Source organism: Gadus morhua, chromosome 20 (assembly GCF_902167405.1).
Source record: "Gadus morhua chromosome 20, gadMor3.0, whole genome shotgun sequence".
NCBI lineage: Eukaryota > Metazoa > Chordata > Actinopteri > Gadiformes > Gadidae > Gadus > Gadus morhua.
In genome coordinates, this window is record NC_044067.1 from 11,392,813 (window position 1) to 11,411,820 (window position 19,008).

The 19,008-nt window shown below is 46.5% G+C and overlaps 1 protein-coding gene across 1 annotated transcript in view; it reads left to right on the forward strand.

Annotated features, from left to right (window-relative positions):
• abca12 (ATP-binding cassette, sub-family A (ABC1), member 12) overlaps positions 1-19,008 on the forward strand; it is a 73,343-nt gene that overhangs the window by 52,940 nt on the left and 1,395 nt on the right. Inside the window, 16 exon segments of the mRNA XM_030344002.1 lie at positions 322-449; positions 629-716; positions 1,220-1,328; positions 2,911-2,965; positions 6,185-6,362; positions 6,979-7,094; positions 8,824-8,986; positions 9,686-9,939; positions 11,070-11,292; positions 12,897-13,006; positions 13,825-13,975; positions 15,587-15,721; positions 16,926-17,029; positions 17,502-17,594; positions 17,791-17,896; positions 18,766-18,903. Of these exon segments, the coding sequence (XP_030199862.1) occupies positions 322-449; positions 629-716; positions 1,220-1,328; positions 2,911-2,965; positions 6,185-6,362; positions 6,979-7,094; positions 8,824-8,986; positions 9,686-9,939; positions 11,070-11,292; positions 12,897-13,006; positions 13,825-13,975; positions 15,587-15,721; positions 16,926-17,029; positions 17,502-17,594; positions 17,791-17,896; positions 18,766-18,903 (2,151 nt within the window).

Genomic DNA, 19,008 nt, shown 5'->3' on the forward strand with positions numbered 1-19,008 from the left:
CGTGTGTGCGTGTGTGTGTGTGTGTGTGTGTGTGTGTGTGTGTGTCTGTGCGTGTGTGTGTGTGTGCGTGTGTGTGCGTGTGTGTATTTGTGTGTGTGTGTGTGTGTGTGTGTGTGTGTGCATCTGTGCGTCTGTGTGTCTGTGTTTATGTGTGTGTGTGCGTGCATGCGTGTGAAAATCATTCTGCTCTGCATGATTGCCATTGTCTGTTCATTGTGTGCATCACCTGAAATGGGTCTATTCCGGAGCCTGGGTGCTTGCCAGAGAAAGGTAGTTTGTACATCATGGAGGGACAGAGTCTCTAAGTGTCTGTCCCTACAGGTGTGCGCTGAAAACACATACAAGCCCCCCCATAAGAAGTTGCCCTCCTCCCAGACGTTCTTCAACCTGACTGGCCTCAACGTTGAGCACTATCTCATCGCCACAACCAATGAATACATCCGCAACAGGTCCATATACACACTGCGATTTTGACTGAACATACTTTTACTTAAAAAGATAAATTTATATATTTTATTAATATCCCAGGAACTAACCGTAAATACATATAGCACGACAAATTTCTCATTGAAAACCGACAGCAAACCGATAAGTAAAGACGTTGATCCCTCTCCTTCCTCCGTCCCAGATATGGAGGGTTTGAAATCGGCCAGCCAATCCCAGCTGGCCTGCAGATGGATCTCCGAGAGGTGCCTAAAGACCGCAGCCTGGCCAAGGTAAGCCGACTCTCCATACCCGGGCTTTAGGCCACAGGCGTGTTGGTGTAGGGCCTGCCCAGTAAATGGTTATCTTGCGGGGGTGCAGACACCATCTGAGAGGCCCTGTGGTCCAGATGGAGAGACGTGGTTCTGTTGTCAGTGTTGCTGCTAAATTGGCATTGTTTACCGCAGCACTTCATACTGTGAGTGTGTGAAAATATATTTTATTTATGTATTTATTTTGGTTTTCAGCTTTGCCACAGAAACAAACAGACTGTAACACTCTTTGTTTATGTGTCTTTACTGGTTCACTTGAAATTGTGTATGCATTAACCGATTTGTTTGTGTGTGCATGTTTGTGTAACTGTGTTTGTCCCTGCATGCGTGTGTTTGTGTGTGTGCGCGTGTGTGTGTGTGTCTTTATGTATGTGTGTGTATGTGTATGTGTATGCATGTGTGCGTGCATGTACATATGCATGTTTGTGTGCGTGTGCGCGTGTGTGTGTGTGTGCTGACCCCAGGTGTGGTACAACCCAGACGGCCACCACTCGATGCCGGCATACCTCAACAGCCTCAACAATCTCATCCTGCGCTCCAACCTCCCGGCAGACCAAGACAAGGAGCAATACGGTGAGCGAGTTCACCTTCACATCTCCATCCAGTATCACTATCAATAGCCATTAAAAACCCAAACGTTATTTAATGGTAGCCCCGTCTCAAAGCACTAATGGATATGTGGTTGCGTTTGATATAAAGCTTTCAATACAACATCTCTCCAACCAAAACCATAAAGAGATTAAGGGAAAAGGGATTTATCAAAGCTCAGCAAACGAAACAAGCTAGACATGGATTTCCTTTTCCCACCACTCAGTAGGCAGCCGGGCAGGCAGGCGTGGCCCGGCCTTTGGAGAAAGCCTGCGTAGCAAATTTTAGTCCATAGTTATTCCAGTTGCAGCCAGGGGGCACTGTGTGTCTTCTGACTCTGGGTGCGACGCCGCGGCAGGAATACATATGAGCCTGAGGTCTGCTGAAGGAATGAGGCTGATCCACTGTTTTATATTTTCATTTTTATTTTATTTTTTGAGCCGGGTGGGTCTGCCTGACTGTCTGCCCTGAGGCGGGAGTACGGCACGACACACAAATACACAAGCACGTGCACACACACATACACACACAGACACACACACACACACATAAATACGTTGACACATGTGGCTGAGAAAACCAGAACGCATACGTAAACCTGCACATTAACCAGAACATGTATGCATACAATTACTGTGTGTGCAATTTATTGTACACACAGACAGAAATACAATTAGCTCCTTATAATTGCATGCAAATGTAAAACTTCCATTCGATGCCAATATTCTCCTTTTGCATAACTAGAGTCAGACACGTACCTCATAACATTTAGACAAATGTTGTCTGGAGCACAAATGCTAAACAATGAATTAAACGTATTCCTTGTGCTAAAGCCTTTTAGTAAAACCATAACAAAGAAAGCAGCGCATTTTTGTTTAAATGTGTTGGAACAAAAGCATTAGGGGTAATAAGAAGAACAAGAACTCTTCTTAAAGGACTTTTCACTGCTAGGGATTGATTTATCCCCCGGCACTGAGTTGAGCCTCATTAGGCTATCATTTCACTGAAGGATATTAGCCAGAGTTGCCTAAAGCAAAACACTGACCTTAAAATGCTCCTTCTCTGAGGAATGGCCATTATGACTGCTTCAGAACGTAATGGCCCTTAGCAGAAGAACAAAAAAAGTGTTCACCTGTGTCTACTTGAACCTGCCTGCGTATGAACAGTGACTATTAACTACTGTATTAAGCCCACACTCCCAATGCCAGGCCCGGGTTGTCTGAAACCAATCTGTTAGCACACTAATCAGATTTTCAGATCAGATTTGAGCCACTTTCATATGTTTCTAACACATAGCTTATCTTTGGCCATATGACCGAAATGGTCACTTGCAAAAGATTGGATCCGTGCATTATAAGCCGAATAGAAATGGCAAAATACCGAGGGAATTGAGCATTAGGGCTGTAATGAGAAATGTGGCTATGGACTTGAGGTGTGAGTGTGTGTGTGGTTGGGGGGGGTATGATGGATGGTCTGGGAACCCAAGGGCCAGATAGGAGCCCATGGACTAACCCTCTACACCTCTGTCTGTCTGGTTTTCTGGTTTTCTGTGTGTCTTCTCCTGCAGCAATCTCCGTTTCCAGTCATCCCTACTTTGGCAGGGCAGATGACGAGGACGCAGTGTAAGGAACACACACACACACACACACACACACACACACACACACACACACACACACACACACACACACACACACACACACACACACATACACACACACACACACACACACACACACACACACACACACACACATATCTCACCTCATACACACACACACACAAACACATATCTCACCTCATACACACACACACACACAAACAAACACATATCTCACCTCATGCACCCACACATCTCTCACCTCACGCACACGCACAGACACACACTTATACACACCTAGGCACACAAACACACACGCACACAGACACAGACACACACAGACACACTCCCTCACATAAACACACACACAGAGGAGAGGTCAGGGGCAGTGCTGTGGCTCCTACCCGACGAGCCATATTAATTCATATTTGATTTTCTAGAGGAATGCTGGTGCTGATCTAGCAATATCGATCACAGACGCTGCGCGCTAAAGGGTGTTTACCCTCAAGGTAGCACAGAGGAGGATTGATTCCGCCCACACACTTCCCCCTCCCGATACAAGTTCATCGGGAACGCTGTCCAGGGCCGCTCCGCCGGGGAATGGGCCGTGGTGGGGTTGGCATGTGCCAAGGACTATAGACAGCCTGCTCAACAGATCGGCAATTTTGTTAAGCCAAATTTTTTGCCTACGGTGACTTTGCAAAACGGTGTCCATTTTTGGGCTTAAACCTTTTTGTCTCCTTGTACGGTGGCTCCTGTCATTATTGGGCTCCTTTGTCGCCCGGTATTGATTTGACCTAAGCGGTATTAAGGACGGCAGGCTTACCACTCCCTGATGCCTTGTCCGGACACCTCTGGCTTTGACAGAGAGGGAGAGCGACAGAGAGACAGAGAGAGGGAGAGAGAGAGAGGGCAAATCCTGCAAGGGCATCGGTGGCCTTTCTGATAACAAGCCTTCTTAGCTGCTAAGGGTTTTCTCAGTACTTGTCTGTCTGTCAGAACGGTTCAGGGCCGCTATCTTTTTGCCAGACGTATCCAGATTAGTGTCTGAGACTAATTACCTTTGCGCGTGGTATTAACACACACGCGTACAAAATATCATCAGCATACCTTCCAAGACATTTCAAGCGGGATGGATAACTCTGGATGATGTGCAAATTCGGCCGGCTACTTATTTTTGCATGTGTGTTTTTTTGGAGGTAATATTTCAGGGAATTTCCGTGAGGAGTAAATAAATACGACCAAGATCATCTCCCTCTTAAATTCAAGTGACTTTTAGATGACTGAATAATTGGCATGTTGTGCCGTCCTTATCTACTCGTGAACGAGCCAATCGTTAAGCGGATCAGCTGATTGGTGGATGTGAATGCTGGTGCACAGGTGAATGAATGCCTGCTACGGTGCATCCTTTACTGAGAATCAGGATCAATATATCTTCAGGATCAATATATCTTCAATATATCTTCAATACACACACACACACACACACACACACACACACACACACACACACACACACACACACACACACACACACACACACACACACACACACACACACACACACACACACACACACAAACACACACAAACAGCCACACACACCCACACACATGAACAAACACTCACACGAAAACAACGGTTTTAACTGCACAGTTTATCGAAGAGATATTCCTCTCATCCCATTTAATGGGGTTTAATACGTTTTTTTAAGACCCATTGGCAGCCAAACAACACGATACGTATCAATCCATTCCTTCGTTGGCCATTGTCTTGTCAGTGGCAGGAAATGCAGCGCGTTATCTTCAAGACAAAGCTGTTTGGCATTAATGGGTGCATATTTATCGTGAGCCCCCCCCCCCCACACACCTACGATTTTACAAGTCATTTCACTAGTCAGTTCAAAGAATCAAGCATTTGTGTTTGGTAAACATCAAAGGCACCTGACATTTCATTTTAGGCGACCTGAACAAAGCAAGGGGAAGCCATGTTGATTAGATAAGCCAGAAGATAAGGCAAAGTTATTTTTAATGAGTTTAACAATACAATAAGCAACAATCTTGTATTGTATTGCGTCAACTGCCCTGCGTACCTTTAATAGCTGGAGATAAAGGTTAACTTGCCTTTGATGGTTATTCGACCCTCGACAGAGACTTTAAAAGGAGGATAAACGTCTAAACCCAGAGATTAATGGCAACCTGATACTGAAACACATCTGTCTCGCGTTTAATCCTGAGGAATATTGCATATTGTATACATTGCAACCGCTATGAAGAACCCCCATAACATCTCACCTTTAAAAAAACCTTGGCAGGAAGGATGGCATTTATCAAATCAGCACCACCAAATCTAAAGGCCGTCGAGTCATACCCCCTCCGTCTCCCTCCTCACCTTTAAAGTGACTGGAGATGACGGGTGTTTCCAACCTTGCTTTATTTTTGCACGCTCCTCAAACCAGAGTTTGTCACAGGAAAGTTTACGACGGCTAGAGGTGCTGACCTACGGGAGCCCCAACTCTCCTCGATTTCCAGTCTATCTTCATGACACATTGTACAAGAGAGCCTGGAGGAAGGCCCTAGCAGTCTGGGGCAAGCCGATCACACGTCTGCAGTGGCGCTCGAGCTGTGATTGGGGGGATTGGTTTTGACCCGAGGGGGGGACGGAACAGGCAGGTGAACAGACCAATCGCTTGCTGCTACCGCAAATCGTATGAGTGCAAATGGCAGCGAGGGAGCTTGAGATGGGTGAGATGTTATGTGGGCTCTTCATTGTGGTTGCAATGTATACAATAAGCAATATTGCTCAGGATTAAACGCATGACGGATGTGTTTCAGTTTTGGTGAAAAACAGCTTTTTCCACCAGGCTGTCTGGAAACTCAACTCTCTCCCCTCTCTCCCTTCCCTCCCCTCTGCCCTCAAGAACTCCGGACTTTTACCCCCCCCTACCATTTGCCCCCAAGAACTCATAGTGCACATTTCAATCCATTTTTTTTTTTTAGCTTAATTTATATATACCGTTGGTTTTGCCTTAGCTGTTTTGCCATACACTTTTCTCCTTATTGCACCGTGGCTTGGAGACAAACGCAATTCCGATGCCTCTGTTTGTCTGGCACATACATTGGAATTGACAAGGAAGCTGACTTTGACTGCCAACAGCCACGTATTGCGCTGGAACTCACCTAAACGTAACCTGCATGTGTGTTTGTGCTCGTGTGTGTGTTTGTATGTGTTTTTACTCAAGTGTGCACGGGCTGATCCAGCTCCTGGTGGCCATCTGCGTGATGACGGGCTACGCCATCACCACGTCCAGCTTCGCCATCTACGAGGTCCATGAGCACCACAGCGGCGCCAAGCGGATGCAGCACATCTCCGGGATCGGGGAGCCCCTGTATTGGACCGTCAACTTCCTCTACGACATGGTGACCGCCCCGTCTACTTCCTTCACCCTCGCCCTGTCACGCGCATGTCGCGCAGAGTTTATTTTGGGTCTACAATATAAAAAAGAATTCCCGAAGGGGGCCCATATTTGGTCATTGCAGTTGGCTGATCGTGCGTTCAAAAGTAATCATGTCAGGAGAACACGCTCGCACACATGCACACACGCATGCACGCACAACCACACACATGCAACGGAGGCAGCAAATGTGGATGTGCCCCGGTGAAGTGTTCCCTTTTCAACTATACAGCCAGCATAACCCACACATTTAATTTAATTAAGCAATCGTCAATCATATCAGCCTCACAAAACATGTCGGCGATTCAACCAAGAAATGGCAGAGTACCCTTTGAAACGCACTCTAAAACAATCGGATAAATCTAAATTAACCCTTATTCACAATTATTAACCCTCATTCACAATTAAGAGCCATTTTCTCAAATCATACACATCATCTTCTCAAATGACCTTCCATCATTCATTTCAACTCCTTCAAAGCTTTTTCCTGACTCACCCTCTCTCCCTCCATGCTTTTCTCTGTCTGTTTCCCTCTCTCTGTCTCTCTTTTTCTCTCTCTCTCTCTCTCTCGCCCCCTCTAGACACTGTACCTCATCCCGGTGTTCCTGACCGTGGGTGTGATTGCAGCCTTCCAAATCCCGGCATTCACAGACAGGCAGAATCTGTCCGCCGTCACCCTGCTCCTGGTGCTCTTCGGGTCAGTGCCGTATTATGTCTGTATTATGTGTGTGTGTGTGTGTGTGCGTTCCTGCATTGGGTCGGTGTTTGGATGGACCTCGCATCGCAATGGTCGAGCATGTGTTAGACAATCTGAGGAGAGTGGAAATGAATGATATCTTTTCGTTTTTAGTCACCTTAAGTTAACGATAAAGGAATCAATTACAAACCATTGATATGCATTTGTCCTATGTTAAAAGGCAACCAGGTGTGTTGTTGATAAGCCATTGCAGGCCAAGTAAAAAATGTCCCTCTCGTGATCAAAGATATTTTCTGTTCGGGAAGAAAAACCCACAATAACACAACGTATCCTTATTCTTATGAACACATTGCTACGTTTCAAATAAACAAAACATTTGACACGCCTTGAGACAAAAACCTGGGCAATGACACGTGATCCAGATCGGGAACAAGCAGAGTGATTGTTGAGTGGAACCCAAACACCCAGACACTCACACACTCACACACAGCCACACACAAACCCACACAGGCTCACACACACACACACACACACACACACACACACACACACACACACACACACACACACACACACACACACACAGCCAGGAGCTTAGGAGTTGTACGGTAAGCGTGGCCCACCTCCTGTGGCACTCTGGAGGGCCTGCAGGGGCTGTAGGAGGCCAGCTCAGCACTCTGTCCCCTCGTTTATCAGCCAGATGTCTCCTTCCTCGGGCCATGAATAATCACACTGCTGCACCGGGCGCAGCACGTGGCCCCACTGCCTTCCCCGCCCGCTTGGTCCCACCTGGGCCAGGCGGCTTTGCAGCTTGCCTGCTTCTGCTGTTCCACATCATGGCTTGGCACCCACAGTCTGCCTGCAAAGCATCTTACGTGTGTGTGTGTGTGTGCGTCCATGTGTGTCTCTGTGTGTGTGTGTGTGTGTGGGGGTGTGTGTGTGTGGGAGGGGGGAGGTTTAGGTAGCATTTGAGGTAGACTCTCTGTCTTGGCTCTGTCACTATCAATCTCTCTCTCTCACTCTCTCGCTCGCGCTCTCTCTCTAGCTTTCATTTTATGTATGTGTGTCTCAATCTTTCCCCCTCCATCTCTCCCTCTTTCTCTCTCCCTCTCCATATCTTGCTCCTCTTCTCCCTCTCTTTATTTCTCTCGCTCTCACTCTCTTTCGCTCTCTCTTTCTCTCTTGCTCCCTCCTGGTCAGCCTGTTGTTCTCTGTTTCTCGATGACGGCCTTGGAAAAACCAGCAATTGAACAAGCATACTATTTTTGGTTGAGCCTTAATCCAGCCATGTAGCCTCATTGAGTGTCTTGTCCTGGTGATAAGAACCATATCTTGCTGCTCCATTTTCTGCATCTTATTCCAAAGAAAATAAGTACAGTATTAATTATACTCTTGACGCCCGCGTCAGTTCCTCAACAGTTGTAGTGATCTATTAATGAGGAGGTGGATGATGATGATGATGTGGAGGAAGATGATGATGATGATGATGATGATGATGATGATGATGATGATGATGATGATGATGAAAACCTGTTCATGCTGTCAGGCTTAGCATATCAATCCATAATATATTCATACACATATATATACGGTACATATGTGCTCAGGCATTATATCATTTTTTCCCCTTACTTACTTCACACAACCAACCGGATGCATAAGGTCCATTGCTGATGAGCTAAACCCTAAACGGACGAGACTTACAACGCTCTCCTGAACAACTCCTCAGGTTTTCCACCTTCCCCTGGATGTACCTCCTCGCGGGAGTCTTCAAGGATGCAGAGATGGCCTTCATCAGCTACGTGTGCATCAACCTCTTCATCAGCATCAATACCGTGTTGCCCACCTCCATCCTCTTCTTCATGAGTCAAATCTCAGTCACCGACACAGAGGTCAGACGCGACGCAACACACTAGAAGAATGGGCCCCATTGAATACGATAGCAAGGGAATACACAATACAATTATTTATGCTGGGTTTTGTGTGGTTATGGGCTAAGGTGGATTCAAAACAGATTTGGTTATGGAAACCTTGCTTTTGCTGCTCATTCAAACAAGATATGGAGAACATGGCACAGTGGTGGTCCCTTTTTAATATATTTATGTATCTTTTAGTATTTATATTTATTCAGGCCACTGTTCGCTGGATTCCTTATTAATTGATTGTTTTGGAAAATGCACATCGGAGTCCTACACCTGTTGATGTGATTATGTAAAGACCATCTTGACATTATCAATGAAAACATCTATAGCTTCCAACTTCAACATTCAATAGCTTGGTGATTTCCTTTTTGCCTATTCCTACTCTCTCTGTCAGTCTCTATCTCTCTCTCTGATCTTTAATAGTATTTGTATGTCTCTTGTCAGCCTCATCCCTCTCTCTCTTCTCTCTCTCCCTGATTGATAATAGTATTTTTCTCTGTCCTCTTCCCTCATCACTCTCTCTCTATCAGTCTCTCTGTGTCTCTCCCCCTCTCCTCCTCATCACTCTTACACCCTCCCTCTCTCTCCGCCTGATCTTAAATACCATTTGTCTCTCCCTCTCCCTCCCCCTCTCCCTCCCCCTCTCCACCACCGCCACCACCCCCACAGGCCATCCAGCTGCTCTACAACCGTCTGAGCCGGGGCCTGCTCGTCTTCCCCCAGTTCAGCTTCGGCAATGGGCTGATGGAGCTGGCGCGGAACAACATGGAGGTGCAGCTGCTCAGCGGCTACGGCGTGGACGCCTACAGGGAGCCCTTCTCGGCCGCCGGCCTGGGCCCGGTGTTCCTGTCCGCCTTCCTGCAGGGCCTGGTGTTCTTCGCACTGCGGCTGCTGTTGAACAGGGGGCTCCTCCGCAAAGTCTGGTGAGAGCCAACGCCGCCGCCGCCCCCGCCACCCCACCCCCAGCCCCCCCCTGTATCCCCCCGTGCCCTCAGGTTACCTAAGCACTTTTGCTCCGGGGGATTTTTTAGGACGCGAAGGGACTACAAAATTAATAAACTCATGAATTATTGATGGAAAGATGTTTTTTTTTTTATTGTTTTCGTCCTTAACTTCGAATACATATTCATGAAATGCCCGTCTTTCTGTCTTCTTTATATCGAAGTTGCACAGATTGCATGTCAATGTACTGCTTCGGCTTGAGAGTCTCTGTGGACGCACATGGGAATGGAATGGTCGTTGTTGTTGTTCTTGTTGTTGTTGGTCAACTTTAATTACATGGGAACATGCCAAGGGCAAACACCCACTGTATATACTGGGCTTTCAACAGATGGTTTCACATTTCTCACAAATATTTTTGAATGTTTAACGAGGAGTTTAGGAGCCTTTGTATTCTAGATCAAGTATTGCAATGCATTGGAAGTACTTGGTTGGGATAGACTTACAGCATGATGGTTTTATCACAATCTTGGAACCGTCAAAGGGAAAATTATAAAATCCTCTCATAAAGACCAAAAATCCCTCTAATCCAGTCGTAGGACATGGAATCCGTTTGAATTCTATCCTGGCCCTGTCCGATTTATTCGGCTCTACCAGTGCAGAGCCCTTCACTGGCAACATATATCAAATTGGTTCAGAGAAGGAAAAACTTTTCTCGCCTAATCTATTCTCTCGGCATTCTATTTGGTTTGACAATTCAAAATACTGTTTCACATCCCTCCATATGATGGAACTCTTGGAATTTAACAACCTTGTCGGATGTTGTGTGGGTTTACCGGCAATCAGTAAAGCTAAAGCAGAACTACAGCAATATTCACACTTTCCATGTTGCTTTTGAAAACACAATAATTTTGTACACCTAGTTTAGACTGACATACACACAGTCTGCTGGCACAGAATGATCCAGGAACCTACCCTTTCCCTCTCCCCTGATTCGACCCTGATTGAAAGTGTCTCAAAAGTATGCACGATAAACACTCGGGCTCTATCCTATTCCCTCCCTCCCTTCCGTCCTCCCTTCCTTCCTTCCCTCCTCCTTCCTCCCTATCCTCAGGCGTCTGACCATGGGCAAGAGAGTGCTGCCCCCGGTGGCGGTCGACGGCCAGGACGGCCAGGACGGCGAGGACGAGGACGTGACGGCGGAGCACGCCCGCGTCTCCAGCGGCGAGGCCAACTCTGACCTCCTGCAAGTCTGCCGCCTCTCCAAGGTCTACCAGTACCTCAACAAGAAGGTCCACGCCGTCAACCAGGTGTCCCTGGGCATCCCCGCCGGCGAGGTGAGCCCCCAGCACGCTTACCTCCTTTTGTTTACTCTGTTTGCTTGAGGCCGCGGGTTCCGACTAGGGATCGACCGTTTGGGTTTTTTAGGGCCGATACCGATTTTTTTTTCATCAGCCTTAGCCAATAACCGATACGCCGATAACGATTTTCTTGAGCCAATATTTTGAACCGATACTACCCTGGAAATCCAGAGTTCTCACAAGAGCACAATTTGAATTTGCTCAGCGAGTCACTCTGGGAACGAGCAATATACTTGTGTATATTCTGGGCATCCCCTGGCCCAGAACATTAATCAATCACATCGATGTATCAATATAGGTGGGCCAAAAGTGTTGCTGTTTTACCGACCGGATACGTCAAGAGTCTTATCTATTGGTTAGCTCCACTGGTCTGGATACGTCACCCCTTGTATTCTTCTGCTATTTTCAAAAGCATGCTTGGTGCGGCCCCTCGAGTTGGGCCATTTTAATTACTCGTTGCCAGACCCTACAGCTTTCTAGATGTAGGTCTGGATTTCCAGACCTACATTTCCACACCTGTAAATTTGGGAGGCTAAGCCTCCCTCAATTTACAAAATGACACAATGATGATAACAAATGTTACATATATCGGTCGATCACTAGTTCCGACCCCTTATTTAGGTCACCCGTTTTGAGGTCTTAAAAGCTCCTTGTGTTGTTGTACGTCTTTTTCCCACAATATTGTTTAAGAGCGCAGCTATAAGTGCCCATTATGTGTCCCGGTGAAGTCGTTAGCAGTAGTTTACTATCCTCTTTTATAAGCCAGTATTCCTCTGTTACCTCGTTTGCGTTCCAGGCGACCCGTTTAAGATATTCCTTTCCTTTGACACAGGTCCAATTGAAAACATTTTACGGACAGGCACATTGGGAATGTGTTTTTGTTAGGATGCAATATGGCCGATGAAGGGTTAGTCACTGGTTTGGAAGAGCAACCAAACAGGAAATCCAGTGGAAAGGGACATTAGTTGATGCCAATGTAATAACATAATATAAGTATATATATATTAATAATATAATAAGAAACAAAGGTTTTGTAATGCTTTCCCGACAATAATGACCTGTACTTTATGGTTTTAATAAGGAATACTTGAATTGATATTCTGCTCTGAAGAGGACCTCTCCTGCTACTTTTTAATGGTTCATACAAACAAGACTATTCAATTAAAATGTATTAAAACAATTATATGACACAGAAAAAAACCAACAACCAATTTGCCAGAGAAGACTAAGTGTCTTTCTCTTTTGTTGATTCAAATTTGATCTATGTGCTATAATGTTATTCATCCTTACAATGAATTACTAAGTTTCCTGGAAATTGATTAGACTGCATGGTTTAAGAAAATGGAAAAACATATAAAATATGCTTTGCTTTGCAAGTGGAAATCCATAACAAAGACCATACTTTTAAAAATTGTAAACACTCGCTTCCCCAATGAGTTATACACGATGCTTCTTAATTAATACAACTTCATACACTATAAATGTGGTGGTTACAACAAATCTGCGTCCAAAACCCATTCAAACCTTCTGCCACTGAGCGTCAACTCATCAGTGTCCTTTTCCTGGTGCATCGTCCTCAGTGCTTTGGCCTGCTCGGTGTGAATGGAGCCGGAAAGACCACTACCTTCAAGATGCTGACCGGAGACGTCAGTCCCACCGACGGAACCGCGCAGATCAAGGATGTTGACGGGTATGAGGGCCGCTGACTCGGTCAATGCTGAGTCAACGCAATGCATATTTTAATCCAGGCTATTTTACGTCCACTCATAATGACGTGAGTCATGCCTCAGGCTCATCTGCTAATATCCTTTAATATACTTGCAATAATATACATATCAACTTTAATGTGAAACATGAGCTTAAATCTCCTAAAGTGGATGGATACGGTCGCCGTGGAGGGATAACGGTTATGATTTCAATTTGGTGGTGGGCTAGTTAAATCTCTCCAACCTTTTAGTGGCAGTAGCAGCACCAAAACGTGTGTGATTCTGAAATATTACTTCAATTATTTTTATATGGAAAGAAATTAAGCCATAGCAGGTGGGTTAACTTCCCACCAGGAAGTGATGACCTCAGTTTGTTACAGTGGTAAAGCACGGATCTGGATCACAGATATATACTGTAGATATATAGATAAGGTATGTACTTTATTGATCCTCCGAGAGAAATTACTTTCAGCCGCTTATCGGTAAATTGAGTTTTGTGCTTCTCCCCCCCCCCCCCCCCCCCCCCACACACATTCCAATGCAGAGCAGAGACCAACACAGAGTAGACATAACTCAGACTAGTAAAGTGGAAATGATTCATTTTTCCAGGGAGAATGAAAAAAAGAAAAAAGCAGGTGATTGCTCTTTATGCCCATAAATGTTGGCTTCTCCGTGGACGGCACAGTGCAGGGCCAACGGGTTCACCTGCACATATTTCCTCCATCTGTCCCGGCGCCCGTGGACGATTGGAAGGAGAAATATGACTCTTATTCATGCTTTGTTTTTATCCCTCTGCCTCCAGGCGCATGGTGGACATCATGGAGTGCCGTGACCAGGGCATAAACATTGGTTACTGTCCCCAAGTGGACGCCCTGGACAACCTACTCACTGGGAAGGAACACCTGTACTTCTATGCCCGCATCCGCGGCATCTCCAAGCGGGAGATTGATGGGGTACGGTCGTTAACAACCACATATAACCTTTTACTGCTTTTCCGGAAATGTGTCTTCGCAGCAGCACCGTGAAAAAATAAAAAAAAACGAACAGCCTAGCAAAACATTGCTGTAAAGGCACGAGATGCCGGTGTGTAAAAATGGAACACGCTGGTTTCCACTCTCGGGCTTAATAGGTACCGCTTGGTCATTGATTGATGTGCGCTGAAAGTTAGCGCTTGTGGTAAAAATAGAAATAAAGAGCAGCTCAAGGCATTCGCTATCAGCTTGTGGGATCCGGGCTTGCTGGAGATTAAGATGATGTTGTGTCAGTGCAGGGGGATTACCATTTAAATCAATTCTCCTGATCCTGGGAGATTTTGTACATACCGGAGCCTTTTTCGGTGCCTTTTCTTACACTACTGAAACCTGCAGTCCGTTCTCATTCCATTTACTTTAAGTCTTTTTTTTATTGTGGAACGTGGCTGGCGGGAACGATCCAAAGATAGCGACAAAATAAAAATGAATTTACAACGTTAACTGCGCTGAAAAGCAAAATAGCCTTCTTCTGCAAGAACGATTTTAGTGTGACGGCTGGACCAAATTGCAATTGTGATAAGCTCTGACAGTCTCACGTAAAAACACTAATAGAAACATACACGCACTGACATACACACAAACACACACGCTTAAACACCCTCTAATTGAAACACGCACTCACATATACACAACCACACATAATTATCGGAGCACTCACACATGCATATACTCACACGCACACACACAAACACACACACACATTCACATGCATGCGAGCACAATCAGGCACTGAAATGGATGTGGCTGGGTCTAATCACCGCGGCTTCAGTCGATACGGCTCCTCTCGCTTCAGTCATTGGGATGACAACAATGGCCGTAATGGTGCAAGCGTCAGTGGTGGGCAAATTTGCTGGAGATGAGGATATATATAGAGCCGCGAGGTCGTCAGCTCTCTGGGTCGTCTCCCACTGACAGTAGGCTGGACTGCAGATCATAAGACTGCCCAGTGCCCATAATGGGGGTCCTTTGGCATGGACATTCACTTTGGTGAAGCGTAATGAGCATGCATCATCAAAGGGGAAAGGCACAGGGGTGTGTGGGGTTTGTTGTTGTTATTATATTATGAGTTTGTAAGAAATGTACATTCTAATAAAACAATACAATAAACTCAGTGCTACCGGAATATCGACGAAATAACAACAACCCATGCATGTGCATTGGTTGATTCAAGATCAATGCATTCCAATGCATCAAATCCTTTTTATTGTTCCTTTTTCTTTTTCAACAACCCACGCTGCTTTAGCGCTCAAACAGGCATAACAATGCGTTTGCCATTCACTCTTTTCCACCATCACCATTGTTAGACCAACTCACTCCCCCCCCCGCTGTCACACAACAACCTTACTTCCCCCAGGAACGGGGGAGACAGAGTAGCACTGTGTTTAGGAGTTCTTAACAGCGCTCCAGCTGTGCTCCGGCTTGTTCCTCGGTGTTGTCATGTTAAGCCTTTGAATTTTGCCATCCTCCTCCTCCTCCTCCTCCTCCTCCTCCTCCTCCTCCTCTTCCTCCTCCTCCTCCTCCTCCTCCCCCCAGGTGGTGAACCACTTGTTGAAGAAGCTGGAGCTGGTGTCCCACCGGGACGCCGTCACCGAGGGCTACAGCTGTGGCACCCGTCGGAAGCTCTCCACCGCACTGGCTCTCATCGGACATCCGCAGATCCTGCTCCTGGTGAGGGGACATCTGTACCCGTTTAACCCCCCCCCCCCAACACCCCCACAACCACACACACACACACACGCACGCACGCACGCACGCACGCACGCACGCACGCACGCACGCACGCACGCACGCACGCGCGCACGCACGCACGCACACGCGCACGCGCACGCACGCGCACGCGCGCGCACACGCACACACACAACCCCCCTCTCAAAGCAATAATAGCTTGTTATTCCAAAAGTTTTAAAGGTGGAACCAGGTTTCTAGCTTGACTACTGTTTTTTTTTTACTTTCATTGCTGTTCACAGGTTAATAGACAAAATAAAATAAAAAAAGATTTTCATTGATATTACATAAATATTATCCAATTTAAATTACGCATTCACATATAGTCGGTGGCCGTATAAATTCATAATCTTTCTCCCATTCCTCTCAAATATGTTTTCTTTGACTTTCAGAAAGTATGACAAATTTTCCATTACCTCAATTTCTGGAACAAGCGTAGCCTGCCAGGCTTATTATGAGCAAGCATTGTATTGGTTGCTTCATCAAAACATTGTCATTTATTCTTTGATTCTTTCAGTGCCCTTTTTCCTTCTCCGTCTCTGCCGTCCGTATGTCTTTTCTAATTTGTCTCTTTCTGTCGTCTTTATCGACCCCCTCCTGCCATCCTCCCCATACCTTTATCTACCTTCCTAATTCCCCCCTCCCTTCCTATCTGCTCTCCTGTCTCCCCTATAAAGTTCTTTCCCTTGTCCTCCCTCTCATCCACTTTGTTTGTTGAAACGGAAGAATGATCTTTCAGTCGCTCCACTGACACATTGGAGCTCGTTTTTTTCCTTCTTCCTTCTTTCCCCCATTCGTCTCATCTATTGTTCTTGGTTTGATCCCCCCCTCGCTCTGTCTCTGTCTCTCTCCCTGTCGCTCTCTATCTGTCCCTCTGTCTCTCTCTCGTTCTCTGTCTCCTCCCTGTCTCTGTCTCTCTCCCTGTCTCTCTCTATCTGTCCCTGTCCCTCTCTCTCTCTCTCTCTCTCTCTCTCTCTCTCTCTCTCTCTCTCTCTCTCTCTCTCTCTCTCTCTCTCTCTCTCTCTCTCTCTCTCTCTCTCTCTCTCTCTCTCGTTCTCTGTCTCTGTCTCTCTCTCTCTGTCTCTGTGTCTGTCTCTGTGTCTCTCTCTCCTCTCCGTTAATGTGTGCGTGTTTGTGTATTTAACAGGATGAACCCAGCTCAGGCATGGACCCCCGCACCAAACGCCACCTTTGGAAGATCATCTCGGAAGAGGTCAAGGGGAAATGTGCAGTTGTCCTCACCTCTCACAGGTGAGCAGGCCACCACCTTCAGTTACGCTCTGCTTCCACACCAGGCAGGACATGCTGGCCCTCGACGGGATGTCTAATATGTTATATTTGGTTGGAGAGGGATACGTTTGTATAGAAAGTTGGAAAGATAAGAAATAAATAGAATAAGATAAGAAATGTTGATACTTTATTCATCGCCGGAGGGAAATTTGGGATAACAAGAAGTAGAAACGGAAAATATATGTTTACAAATGAATAGTGGCAAGGTTAACGTGAATGCAACCAAGATAAATGGTTGGGTTGGAAGGGTTGAGGTCAGGGTAAGAGAGGAACTTATTTGAGCAAAAAAGCTTCAATAACTTTTTGCAACCACCGTAAGCGAGTCTACACTCTATTCTTTTGTTGTTGTTTTTACACCTCTCTTACTCTCTCGTTCTCTCTAACCCTCTCCGTCCCCCTGTCCATGCTGTCTCTCTACCTTGCTCCGCCCCAGCATGGAGGAGTGTGAGGCTCTGTGCAGCCGCCTGGCCATCATGGTGAAGGGTCAGTTCCGGTGCCTGGGTTCCCTGCAGCACATTAAGAACAGGTCAGTGACTCCTCCCCGACCCAATGAACGACCTCCAGCCGCAGCTGAACGCCCACGCAGACACAACCCCCCCCCCCCCCCCCCCCCCCCCCCCCCGCGCGCTGACCCCGCCTACCCCTCCCCCACCCTAACCCCCAAACAGACACGTAGTGGTAATGACCTTGTGGGGTACTCTTTCTTTATTCCTGTTGTCAAGGTTTGGCAGTGGGTTCACGGTGAAGATGTACCTGGCCCTTGCCTCCTGCGATGTGGATGTCATCACAAGCTTCATGCGGCTCAACTTCCCCAGCACCTACCTCAAGGTGGGTTCCCCGTAGCTGGTTAAAGTGCTCTTTCACTGCACAGACACATTAAATATTTCTGGGCGACACTAATAAGCTGGTTAAAGTTTCTAAGTAATCTAAAAATACAGACAGCAGGATTTGCCCCACACAGAAGCACAAAGGTGTTTACTTGTTAGCCTGGATTTTGGGAGCAGATAGGAAGCCTTTTAAGGACATGAAAGATCTTTGAATGTAATCAGCAGAGCACATCACCCCAGAGCTCTATTGTAGCAAGCTAACTGATTCATAATAATAACTCAATTGCAATCTTCTCTATCAATGCCGCCCTTCCCCTGATATGGTTCCCCCAAAATGCATGATGATAAAGGCCGTTCAGCCACGAATCGTTCATTTGTGAGGTGGGAGATTGCGATGTGGAGATATATGTTTTCTCTGTATAAACAGATGGGATGGTTTTACCAGTGATGTAGACAACTGTTGTCAAAACCACCTCCGGAGGCATAGGCTACACTAAATCTAGATGAACTGGAGAACGCTTCTGGTCTACACAGAAACCCTTCCCTTGTTGTGCTTACTTGGACAACTTACACTAACGCCTGCCTGTGACTTATTGTCTGTGTATATTTCAGCATTTGGTTTCCTTCGCTCTCTCTCTTTTTTTCGTAGCTTGTAAAAATGACAGGCTATTATCATAAGCTTATTATCGTAAGCAGGGTTGGCATGTTTAGGTACAACACACACATTTTAACTTTTAACTTGACAGTGTTTGTGTTGCGCTGGATGCCCTCGTCTCATCATTCCTTCCCGCTCTCTCTCTCTCCCTATCCCTCTCCCTCTCCCTCTCCCTCTCCCTCTCCCTCTCTCTCCCTCCCCCTCTCCCCCAACAGGAGCAGCACTCCACCATGGTGGAGTACCATGTGCCCGTGGCTCCGGGTGGAGTTGCAGACATCTTCCACCAGCTGGAGACCAACAAGAACGCTCTGCACATCAAACACTTCTCAATCAGCCAGACCACACTGGATGAGGTGAGAGCTATAGGAGTGTGTGTGTGGAGGGGGAGAGAGGGAGAGAGAGAGAGCCCTGGGTGGGAGGGTTTGTCGCGCCAGACAGACAAGATGGTAGATAAGGAT